The sequence below is a fragment of the Micromesistius poutassou genome (assembly GCF_964030765.1).
Source record: "Micromesistius poutassou genome assembly, chromosome: 12".
NCBI lineage: Eukaryota > Metazoa > Chordata > Actinopteri > Gadiformes > Gadidae > Micromesistius > Micromesistius poutassou.
In genome coordinates this window covers 3,240,439-3,253,409 of record NC_140282.1, presented here as the reverse complement: position 1 = coordinate 3,253,409, position 12,971 = coordinate 3,240,439, and the positions used below count along the sequence as shown (strand labels likewise).

The window sequence follows — 12,971 nt, the reverse complement described above, 5'->3', positions numbered from 1 at the left end:
ATGCATAATAAAGGCCAATGATGAGGTCATTATTATCTTTTCAAATATTTAATACATCATGACCCTAACCCTAACTATGCTCTACAGCCCGCATGGAAATTATCTAAACTCAAACACATATTTAACAATGATCAAAACGTAGTTTTTATCTAATCAATAAATTCCTAATTACAAACAAGTTTGCACAAACGCAGGTATTTTATGTTTCAAATATATCTACAGTTCATGTAGTCAAACCAGACTGAATTGATTTCTCCGCTTCGGAATCTGTTCTTCTCTTTCAAAATGCCGCCACTTCTACCAGAGACACACACACACACACACACACACACACACACACACACACACACACACACACACACACACACACACACAGAGAGAGAGGGAGAGAGAGACAGAGAGAGACAGAGAGGCAGAGCACACGAGAGCGAGAGAGCAATAGATTACGTCATGAACAACAACCAATGAATCTGTGCAGCGCACTATAAAGCTCGTGTCCATTCTCTAGTTTGGAGAGAGAGAAAGAGCCTCCAAGACAGCCAATAACAAACACCTCAGCCTCAATACCGACTCCTCCACTTTGTTTTCGTTTGTTGTGCAGCTAGGTAAGGTGGCTTTACACTTATTGAAATGCAAATTTATGCATTTCTATCTTACTTTTAACAACACATTATGACTTTGTATGTTATGCAATGAGCTTGTTGGACGTTTTTGCATCATTGCAGTTGCTTCCATTTAAAAACTTAACTTGCTGTCATTTAGAGAGTTTATTCATAATATTATAAGTTGCTAAGGTGTGGCGAAACATTGCACGGTTCGCTTTGTTCCAGTCCAGTTATTAAATGCATTCTTGCTTCATAGAAGTAGGCAACCATAGCATTGGCAAACAACACTCATTTAATCTTTTAAACAAATCCTCACATGTTATGCTCCAGGTTCAAGGTGTACATGTTTAAATACAGGCTGTGGGCTCTCCCCTGTCTCTTTCACTATCATTATTATTATTATTATTATTATTTTTTTTTTTTATTTTTTTTTTATTTTAATTATTATTTATTTATTTTTTTAACGTTCTCTGTTTGTTCTCCAGGTTGGTAACAGGAGCGTCAGCATGGCTCTCATGATCCTCCCCCTGATCGGCTCGGTGTCCGTCTTCGAGAGCCTGGTTGCCATGATCACTTTGTGTCTGATGTATATGCTCATGAAGTTCCTCCACACTGACGTCCCAAAGGGGCTCAACCGGCTCCCGGGCCCCAAGCCCCTACCCATCATCGGGAACGTCCTGGAGCTGGGCGACCGGCCCTACCTGAGCCTCACGGCCATGGCCCAGCGCTACGGGGACATCTTCCAGATCCAGATCGGGATGCGACCGGTGGTGGTGATCAGTGGCCACGAGACAGTGCGCCAGGCGCTCATCAAGCAGGGTGACGACTTCGCCGGCCGCCCGGACCTCTACAGCTTCCAGTTCATCAACGAAGGCAAGAGCCTGGCCTTCAGCACGGACCAGGCCGGCGTGTGGCGCGCACGCCGCAAGCTGGCCATGAGCGCCCTGCGCTCCTTCTCCACGCTCGAGGGCACCACGCCGGAGTACTCCTGCATGCTGGAGGAGCACGTCTGCAAGGAGGGCGACTACCTCATCAAGCAGCTGTCCAGCGTCATGGACGCCGACGGCAGCTTCGACCCCTTCCGCCACATCGTGGTGTCCGTGGCCAACGTGATCTGCGGCATGTGCTTCGGGCGGCGCTACGGCCACGAGGACCAGGAGCTGGTCAGCCTGGTCAATCTCTCCGACGAGTTCGGGAAGGTGGTGGGGAGCGGCAACCTGGCCGACTTCATTCCCCTGCTGCGCTTCCTGCCCAACGCCACCATGAAGAGGTTCATGGTCATCAACGAACGCTTCACAAACTTTGTGCAGAAGATCGTCACCGACCACTACAACACTTATGACAAGGTAGGCAGCTCTGTTGCAAAACACGCTTTGATACACCGTTTTGTCCCGCCTCGTTTGACCGAAAAGACCCAACAAAACAACCCCCAATGTGAAATGCCGCCTCATCATCATCTGACCTGAACAGACTGAAGGGTCGAGCATGGACCTGAATGCTGTTATGTCTGCACTTGTTTGTGCTATGCACCGTGTCTGTTACTGCGCTGTGATTGTATGTATCTTTACGTGACAGCCTGATTGAGTTGTACTTATTCTTCATGGGTCACTTTGCTCTCCGACAGGACAACATCCGGGACATCACAGACTCCCTGATTGACCACTGCGAGGACAGGAAGCTGGACGAGAACTCCAACATCCAGATGTCCGACGAGAAGATTGTCGGCATTGTCAACGATCTGTTCGGAGCCGGTGAGTAACGGCCGCGTTTCTTCACCTGTGAACCGGCGTGACGCAACGCCCGGCGAGGAGACACAACAATGCATGGGGAGGTGTTTCCTAACAGCTGTTTACTCTCCCAGGCTTTGACACGGTGAGCACGGCGCTATCCTGGTCTGTCATGTACCTGGTGGCCCACCCAGAGATACAGGAGAGGCTTCACCAAGAAATCAGTGAGTCTCGGTTCATGTTCTCCTCGGCTTCTACTTCATCCCATACATTTTTTCATGGAGATAATAATTCATTTGATAGTATTTGACTATATATATGTATATATAATGTTATGTATGTGTGATAAGCTAGTGGTAAGAGACATGTTTTCATTTAACACTTTAAAACAATTACAGCAAATTAAAGTAGCATCATCTGTAGGGAAGCTAATTTATTGATCATCTGAACTTTTTGATGAAACTGTTTGGGGTATTTGCTTATATATGAGTGATAAAGCAGTCCTGTCCCTTGTTCAAAGTGTGACAGTGTAGTCCACAGTATCATAACAACCCGCCATGTTCTCTCCCATCAGAGGACAAGGTTGGCCTCAACCGTTTCCCCGTACTCGCCGACAGACAGAACCTACCCGTCCTGGAGGCCTTTATTTTTGAAATCTTCCGTCACTCCTCCTTCCTGCCCTTCACCATCCCTCACTGGTGAGTTCCCTGCCTATGAATAACTCCATATGTGCTGATGTACAGGTGCTTTCATCTGAAGGGCCTCACACCATTGGGACCGCATACATCAAAGGGCGCGCCGGTATCAAAGCCTAAACCTTGGCTGGGTTATCACCCTGCAATGGGCTTTGAGTGGCACCCAGAGCAGAGCCCCTGAGCAGGGCTTTATTAGTGACACGGCTTAGTCCGTTCAGCTGTCCAAGAAATGGATCCCCCGCCCCTCACGTTATGTTATGTCTACCTACCCAGAAGGCCGCGCTGGCAAAGTACACCGGATAGCGTACATCTAGTTAAAAATGTTGTTACTCGCATTATAATCACGAGCCGACATTGAAACACTCTCTTTTTGGTTTCAGCGCCACAAAAGACACGTCTCTCGATGGCTACTTCATCCCCAAGAACACCTGCATCTTCATCAACCAGTGGCAAATCAACCACGACCCGTAAGTACAAAGCTCACGGCCAACAGCATCAGGCTGACAAGCGCCCCCTCTGGCTCCTGTACTACCAGTGCGTTCCCTGATTGGCCCCCTCTGACTCCTGTACTACCAGTGCGTTGCCTGATTGGCCCCCTCTGGCTCCTGTACTACTAGTGCGTTCCCTGATTGGCCCCCTCTGCTCCAGTACTGCTAGTGCGTTCCCTGATTGGCCCCCTCTGACTCCTGTACTACCAGTGCGTTCTCTGATTGGCTGACCGCGCTGCCTGTCTTCCTTCCTGCAGGGAGCTGTGGAAGGAACCGTCCACCTTCAACCCCGACCGCTTCCTGAGTGCCGACGGCTCCGAGCTGAACAAGCTGGTGGGGGAGAAGGTGATGCTCTTTGGCATGGGCAAGCGGCGCTGCATCGGCGAGATGGTGGCGCGCAACGAGGTCTACCTCTTCCTGGCCATCCTGGTGCAGAGGCTGACCTTCCACGCCGTGCCGGGCGAGCCACTGGACATGACACCCGAGTACGGCCTCACCATGAAGCACAAACGCTGCCACCTGCGCGCCACGCTGCGGAGCACGGAGTGAAGCCCGCGCACCGTGGCGAGTTAGAATCGCCGTACAAGTACTGTACGCTATATCCGCAGCCTCCACGGCTGAGGCTGTGTTGTATGTATAGGTGGAGCCTGGAGTCATTTTTCTTGACCTCCGATTCATGCCAGTCTTTCTCCAAGAGGTCAAGGCTCTGCTCTCTGAAGTTTTCCCGCTGAGGCGATGGCGATGGAGGGATAATCTCTGGTGGCTGTTGGCCGTCGGGTGGCAGAAACCCGAGGTTTCGGACTTGCAAAGTTATGTTTTGTTGTAATTTATTTTGTACAATGTTGGTAGTTCATTTCCCCCTAAAGTACGTCCCTCTATTCTGGAGGACTGGTTGCTACTTTTGCTCACAAAGCTGACCTGCTGTAGGCTACACCGTCTGGGATGATGGCTCTCAACCCTTCCCCAGAGGTGAATATCCTGTTCTGAGGAGACCTCAATCACAGTAGTGGGACGACATTGATCTGAGTCTCTTGTTCTGTTGTTGTTGTGCTTTGGGTTTAAAGGCCTAATATTTGCTTCTATCATTGTAGTCATCAACAGTTCATTAACCTCCAAGTCCTTTCCCGGTGATCACAGAACTATAAACTAAACTGCTGAACAGAAACATGCTTTATAGCAATTGTTTTTTTCCCACTTGTAAGCTATTTTTTAATGTAATTGTATTGTACATATTACACTGAAGATGTCTTTGTATCCCAAAATGTGATTTTGAGTGTGTATCAAATGTTTTTTGGTCCTCCGTCTATATATATATAGCCGTCATGAAATAATTGTATTAATTTGTCAAATGATTTAACAGAATACCAAAAGAGTTTGATTATTGCTTTCAATGGTATTAAACAAATATTTTGTATTTTTTATGAAATTTTAGTAACACTTTTATAAACGTGTGGGGTGTAAATTTGAATAACTTATAAATAAAATATTTCACAGAGTTTATCTTGGCTCCAGATTCTTCTTCTAAGGCCCAAGCAGATCACAAAATCTTATAATGATTCATAAGCAGGGCTAATAATACCCTGAAAACATATTAATAGCAGAGAACATAGAGAGAGGACATAGCAGGCATAGTTCAGTCCTGATTGTACCCTCCCAATAACAATAAATAAAGCACATACACCACGTTCTAGAGGACATTCCTATCGGTTGTTAGAGTTTCAAAGAAAGTGATGCTTTTCTTGTCTTTTCTTTTCCGTTTGACCACAAATACCTGTGTGACAAATACAGACTTCAACTTAATGAGTACTAATGTACTAATGTACTCATTTGGTTTAAACAATAATGTTGAATTGATTGCAAAGATATTCTAAGACAAAAATAAAAAGCATATATTCTCATCAACTGAGATGCAACTTCAGAGACTTTGAACCCTAAAACTAACAAACGTATAGTCTTTACAAGTCTTTATAGTGAATTCTGTGGACTGAAGCATTTTCACATTTGTAGTCAAATTCAAAACACGTTAAGCATGAGCTGTTTGGGGAGAAAACCTAACATGGCCGCCAGCAGGTGTGTCTCTCATTGGGGGGGGGGGGGGGTTGGGAGACAGGCCACTCATGTGATGAAGTGATGAAACCTTTCCATGACTTAACAAAATGATAATAGTGTCGAGTCACTGCATTACAGTAGTTCTTCTGTCAGGGCGCTGACAGCTTGACGATCAGGAAGTAGGACTCATACTAGTGTCACTGTTTGTCGTCAATGCCTTTCCTCATCTCTTCTCTTCTGAAGGCTTTGAGGACCCAGAGTTCCTCGACATGCTCCTAGTGTCGTGCGGCGGTGACACTGACCTGCTGAATATGACCCTGATCCCTGACCCTATGACCCTGAACCCTGACCCTAAGAGCCTGATGAACCCGAACCTGAATGAACCCAAACCTATGAACCCGAACCCTGACCCTATTATTCATACGCAGACTCATTAAAGATAATTATATACTTGAGTATAATTAATTAAGGGCTCAAACATACTTTCCTTGATAGCTTGGAGCCGAGTTAACGAGGTGTTCAAGTCGTTCAACTAGATTGGTGTTCCTCGTGGGTATGAATGGGAGTGTGTTCCGTGAATGGGATAACGGAACTCCATGAATCCAGGATACCTGGTTCAAAATAGTGGGTTAGAGTCAGTTGGATTAGATGTTCTGGCTGAAGTGTGATTAAATGTCTTCCTCTCCTGAAGCTCTGTTGAATCTCCCCTATCTGGAAACAGGCTTCCTTTGATCATAGGTTTGATTGATCGATTGATTGTTTGGTTGTTTCCTTAGTTATGTGAGTCAGTGAGTGAGTGGGTGTTTGTGAGTGTAAGTGTGTGTGTATGTGCATATGTGTGTGTGTGTGTGTGTGTGTGTGTGTGTGTGTGTGTGTGTGTGTGTGTGTGTGTGTGTGCGTGAGTGTGTGTGAGAGTGTATTTGTGTATATGTGTGTGAGTGTGAGTGTGTGTGTGTGTGTGTGTGTGTGTGTGTGTGTGTGTGTATTGTTTAAAGTCTGTATTTTTTCCTGCTAATTAGGACATGCAATTCATATGTTTCTTATTACGGTGTGAGATTCACTCCACTCTGAGTCGACTGTAGTCCAACAGGCGTGTTTTCTTCCGACTTCCCCGAGATTGACATAGCGTGCCAACGGCCTCCACCAAAGTTCCTCTTTAAAAAAACGTGTGACTTAGATCAATAAACATCCCCACTCTGAGTGCTCTCCTGAGGAACTGAGGTTACGCAAAACTCCCTCGCTCACTGTTCCCTCCTGTCCCCCACCCCTCTCTATCTCTCTCTATCTCTCTCTCTCTCTCTCTCTCTCTCTCTCTCTCTCCTTTTCTCTCTCTCTCTCCCTTACTCACTACCTCCAGCACGTTGTCTTTCTCTCTCTTCCTCTTCCTCGCCCTCTCTTCCTCTCCTCTCCCTCTCTTTATCTCTCTCTCTCTCTCTCTCTCTCTCTCTCTCTCTCTCTCTCTCTCTCTCTCTCTCTCTCTCTCTTCTCTCTCTGTCTCTCCCTCACTCCCACCCTCCCAGGCCCCTGCTCAGTGCAGGAAACAGCCCCCCTGTCCTCTCTCTGCAACAGGAAGCCATGTGGTCCCAGTGCGTCCGGAAGGTTGAGGCGATACCAATTGTGAGGGCGCTGTTTACCTTCGCCTCCCTGTCTTAATCTCCTGCTCCCAGGCCGCTGGCCAGGGGGCTAATGCCCAAATGGCCGGCTGAGTGGCTGAGTGGCTTTGGGCTGGGCCGGCCCTCACACGCGAGCCCTGCTCCCCGGCAGCCCCCAGCAGTGAGGGCGCGCCGGGCCGGCCGGGCGGGCGGTGCTTACACAACCCTGTGGAGCCTGTGAGCACTGCCTCCGTATCCGACTGGTCATCTTTCTGGGAGAGCCGGTCAGGAATGTGAGATACCAGGCATTCTTACTGGTCGTCTGAATGATTCATAGAGAGAACGATTAAGGAGCTAATTCAGGAAAGGACTTCTTTCTTTTTACATTTTGAGGGGTTTTGTATCTGAAGGACTGTCCCAATTCAGCTCAACATCCAGTGGTTTAAATAAAGAGGAATGCATTTGGGATACAATTAATGATCAGGTGAAACTAAATGTACAATAAATTGGACCCCGTACCCATCTATTGGACCAGTTACTCTACCTCGATCCTATGCCCATGCATTGCAACAAAGACTTATTGTAATAAATAAAGTTATGACCTGAGTTAATTGCCTTTTGTCATCTTGGGGATTTCCACCATGCACTCATTTAAAAAATCCCTAAGGCTCTATTTGCATGCAATGTATTTTTTCAACTTTCATTTCTTAAACAGTCTTTTTCTTAAAGTGCCTCAAACCAGTGCTCCCTCAGACCAGTGCCTCAGACCATTGCTGCCTCAGATCAGTGCCTCAGACCAGTGTCTCAGACCAGTGCTGCCTTGGACCACTGCTGCCTCAGACCAGTGCCTCAGACCAGTGCCACAGACCAGTGCCTCAGACCAGGGCTGCCCCAGACCTGCTCGTCCTGACAGGAGGAAACCCAATGAGGCAGAGGGGAATAATGTAGCGGTGTTTAGGAAACGGACACTGGACACGACGTTGGTTTCCTTAACGGTTATTACATCCTGCACTCAGGTGGGGAATATATACCCTCAGACCCTGATAAAACTGTACGTCTGCCATATCCCCGTATCAGTGGATCACTGCTTAGGGATGTCCAATTAATCTTTCCACCATAAACTTATATCTTTCCCTTTTTGAAGGCCGAAGTAGAAATGACAAAATTCCTAACGGCATTCAGTGGAATCCGGTTTTTCTCTGTTATGGTAGTGACTTTGGAGCTACATCGCATGACTGAGCTCAGTTCCTCCGTCTCTAAAATGTTATCCACATCTGTGCTTGATTTGACGGCCTGTCCACCTCATTCATATCGCAGTATCATGTCAAAATGTTCTTTACTCTGTAAATAAGCCATTGTCAGCTCCTCATTGTGAAGAGCTATTGCATGCAGACAGCCTAGCCAAGCCTATTGCACAGTGTGTTCACCTTCCCTTTTATCATCTTTACAGCCCTGCTGTTTACAACAAGAGTTCTTGGCTAGACACGCCACAGAGAAAATGTTGCCTTGAGAGGAAGATGTAAGGATGCTGAGCATACCCTCGTTATTCCCTCTACGTGGTCCAGTTTCCTTCCTCTTCCTCAAATCTGCTTAGCAACATTTTGAGATATATGGTATTTGTACAGTATGCAGTAGAGTATTCTCTTTCGATCTAAAGTCTGATAGCAGTCAGATAAGCTCAACTCCGGGCGAACGGCATTTCTGCTTTCTTTCACTTCATGGTTGTCTCCAAGGTTTCAAACCAACATGGCGTCGCCTGGCCGCAGTAGAAATACACCTTTAAAAATCGTTGTGGGAAAGTTTCATCCACCCGAGGTGTAAATCACCTTTAGTAGATTTAAAGGTGTAAATCTTCCCCTTGTAGTCTCTTGTTTCCAGCCCAGACGCTCTGCCGTCTCCCCTGAGTTCTGCTTTACCAGCAGGACGGCTGGATCCCAGATTAGTAACAGAGTATCTCCCCACCCCATTTCCTGCACCCATAGTCAGCTCTACAGGACCCAGCTATGACCCTGACCTACACTCATCCAGGCCAAGGTGGAGCCCCCCATTATATGGCTGTAGAAAGAGTCATTCAAACAATGAACAGATACACCTTAAAGGCAACGAAAATGTTCACTTGTTTTATACTCTCTGATCTTTGTGGTGGCCACTCTTCAGTTTGTTAGGTGCCAGCCCACAACAATGGGATCGTACCTAAGAAGAAACACACGGACAGTATGTGTGTTTGTTCTCGCTCTGCACATCCATCTCTTCCTCACCTTGTGCGGTGGAGGCTGCACCAACCAACCACACCTTCAGCCAGCAGTCGATACAGAGAGCTGCACGCATAGCCCGATATGTTTCACTGCTATTGTCATCAAACAAAATGATAGACGGAAGCAAATAAGCATTCTTAGCAAACATGATCGTATGACGGAAGGGTTGATCTGAGGGCCACACAGGCCCTGTGCAGGGCCCGGTAGCAGAAGACCGGCTTCGGACAGCCTTCTGGTGTAAAGGCTTACACCAGAAAGAGTAAGAGGCTGGGGAACACAATACCCTGGGCAGAGGTGGAGGATTTAAAGAAGACGTCTATATAGAGTGACACAGAGGCAGAGCGAACCGCTATGTGTGATTGGCCGAAGCCTTTGTATCGGTGGCGGTGTACTGTGACCAGGCAGCCCAGTGTCTTGCGTGAGAGAGTATAAAGTACCATAGCTGTCACACTGACATTAGCGTGTCACTGTGCCTCCCTTGTCTCCAGGTGAGCGTGAGAGCTAAGTATGGCTGAGGTTGAGGGCCAGGTTTTTCCAGTTTGGGTTTTTTTTTGTTCTCATCTTGGTTCATTTTTTTTTTGTTGGTTCAGATGTATGGATGTTAATTTTGTTGCGTTGCAGCGTTCTGTGATTAATTATTGTATCTTGTTTTTTTTTAAACAACATCCAGAGTGCTTTGGTTTCACAGGCTGATACCCGCTCACTGTTCGAGGGCTTTGTCATTCACTGAGACAAGAGGCTGGAAGTACATGTTGGTAACTCAAAACTGACAATTGCTGCTACTTATTGTGTATGGATCAGTGTTTACTTGACTTATGTAGAGCAGGACCGGACCCCTAGCCGGCACAAACTGCAGGCTACTGCATGGACCCAGGAAAAATTACTAACACTGCGGGGCAAAGAGCCTGGGAACATAGACCCTGATAACATAGACATCCATGAACGTAGATCCTGAGAACATAGACACAGAGAACATAGACCCTGGGAACATAGACCCTGAGAACATAAACATCCATGAACGTAGATCTTGAGAACATAGACATCTAAGTACATAGATCCTGAGAACAGACATCTAATGACATAGATCCTGAGAACATAGACCCTGATAACATACAGTACAACTTAAGGAAATACTTCCTGAGAACATAGACCCTGAAAACATAGACATCTAAGGACATAGACCCTGAGAACATAGACATTTAAAAACTGTAAACCTTTAGAACATAGACTCTGAGAACATTCAACTTAAGAAGATATATAAGAACATATATTCTTAGAACATGTATTCTTAGAACATAGCCCTTATTGAATAAAGACGAGGAGAGCATGAGGACTGAGTAGCAGTCTTTCATCCTGAGTAAGGATCTTTGAACATCTCCACTTATAACAGCAGTGGCATTGTTGCTTATGATTTATCTATAATCTCAAACAGTTTTATACCTACTTAATCTTCTTAGCATCATGCTATATAATGGAAAGGTAGGGTGTTACAGGCATGAATAAAGCTCTTGGCTGTATCCATGGTAAAGCGTAATATTTAGTAGTACACTTTGTGTGCGTGTGTGTGAGTGCGTGCGTGAACAGTGTTATCTGCGCGACAGATGGACTGTGAAGACTGGCCTGAAATAGGCCCCAACACAAATAGAGGCGGGAGACTGCAGCCACCGCAACACTGGGGGTATTTTCGGTGAAGTCTATCTTTCCGTGATGGAGAGATATGTAGAGTAGAGGGGGAGGTGGGGGGTGTGTGGGGGGGAGGGCTCTGGGGAAGATAGAGGAGATAGAGTCCCCCCCCCCCCCTCCCTACTGGTATTCCTCTGTAATCAACGTTGCCTTCCTCCTCCTGAACCCACAGGGGTATCGGGGAGAAGCATCCTTGGTTTACTCCGTTTAGATGTTACAGCAGGAGGGGTTTAGATGTTCCAGCAGCTACATGAGGTCCCCTGGTGCTGGAGTCCATCAGGAAGAGGTTTAGATATGTTACAGCAGCTACATGAGGTCCCCTGGTGCTGGAGTCCATCAGGAGGTCTAGATGTTCCAGCAGCCTGATGTGAAGTCCCAAATTAGGAGGAGGTTCCTGGATGACCTGGATGCTCTTCCTCCTGGTTTCAGGAGAAAAAAGCTGTTAAAAAATTGTAACTAAAAAGCCACATGAGTGATGAAGGTGGACACGGTTGTTTTGGACAGAGAGCATGTGGCCTGGTGTTGAACACGTGATCTGAGGCCGCCCCAGACAGGCCGTGCTTCTCCTCTGACGGTGCACTGAAGGTACGCTATGTGCCAGGTGTCTGATAACCAGCTCTCAGGGGAACTTCTGCCTCTTTGATGTGGCCTAGCAACCACTGAGGAAGGAAAAATAACACACTTCAGGCACTCCTCTACCAAGTCAGAATACTTCAATCATCATCATGTGCTGCTGCTGCTGCTGATGTATAAATGTGCTGTGATGCTCTGAGCTACTGCGTCCGATGGCTAAAACAAGCAGGCAGCGCTAGCAGGCAGCACTAGTGAGTAGAATAGCGACCCTCTGGCAGAGCAGGGGTTAATGTACGGCTCCTCCCATTGGCTGAATAGAGGCATCCTCCTCCAGGGGTAGGCAATCAGGGAGCCACATACACATATATATATGCACACAAACACATGCAAAAACGCACGCACACATGCCCAAAGACAAACATACATTCCCAAAGACAGACACACAGACACACAGACACACACGCACACACACACACACACACACAGACACACACACACACACACACACACACACACACACACACACACACACACAAAGACACACTTGCACACATGCACACACACACACACACACACACACACACACACACACACACACACACATGCAGGCACAAAGACAAACACACACACACACACACCCACACACACATACAGACACACATGCACCGCGTCCTTCAGTTGCTCCCCCATGTCCTGCTCAGGAGTTACGTAACAAGTTAATAGACACCACAATACTGTCCTAATCTGTGTCAGAACAACAGCACAACAAAAAAAACATTCTGAGCTTGCACTACAGTTCCAGTTCTGAGTGAGTTGCTGTGCGGTGGGGTGCAGCACCTACCTTTGGTTTTTTAGTTCTCACAGAGGAACCAGTGGTAACTGGTTACCAACCTAACGTATTTAACGTATTTAACTAGTAACCCAGTCGCCTGCGGCAGAGCCATAACCGATTAAGCCGTGGTTTACGACCATGTGAGTTGTGATGGTGATTCATTAACAAGTTCATTAACTGTAGGTTAGATGTAGAACTTGAAAAACCAGATGGATCATGAAGGCATGAACGCATTTCCTTTTCTCAATTTGCATTGTTCAAAGAAATGTTTGTGATAGTACATTACTGTCCCTCCACCTGCGGTGCCCATGCCCATCAGGACCCATGTCCATCAGGACCTTCTCTTACTTTTGACACTTTAACAGACTTATTCTTCAGGTACTTTGTTACTTAAATGGGCCCTTAAATGTGCTGTTCTCCACACCTCCACATAGTCCATGTGTGGTCAGTCCTCCTCGTGTTGCCGTGAGGA

The 12,971-nt window shown here is 46.8% G+C and overlaps 1 protein-coding gene across 1 annotated transcript; it reads left to right on the top strand.

Moving 5' to 3' along the window:
- The first annotated feature begins 509 nt into the window (after window positions 1-509).
- On the top strand, window positions 510-4,808 carry cyp1a (cytochrome P450, family 1, subfamily A). The gene is made up of 7 exons (XM_084476099.1): window positions 510-605; window positions 1,091-1,951; window positions 2,230-2,356; window positions 2,467-2,556; window positions 2,907-3,030; window positions 3,408-3,494; window positions 3,773-4,808. Exons 2-7 carry the CDS (start codon window positions 1,112-1,114, stop codon window positions 4,062-4,064), a joined length of 1,560 nt encoding a protein of 519 aa, XP_084332225.1. The 5' UTR covers window positions 510-605; window positions 1,091-1,111; the 3' UTR covers window positions 4,065-4,808.
- The last annotated feature ends 8,163 nt before the right edge of the window (window positions 4,809-12,971 follow it).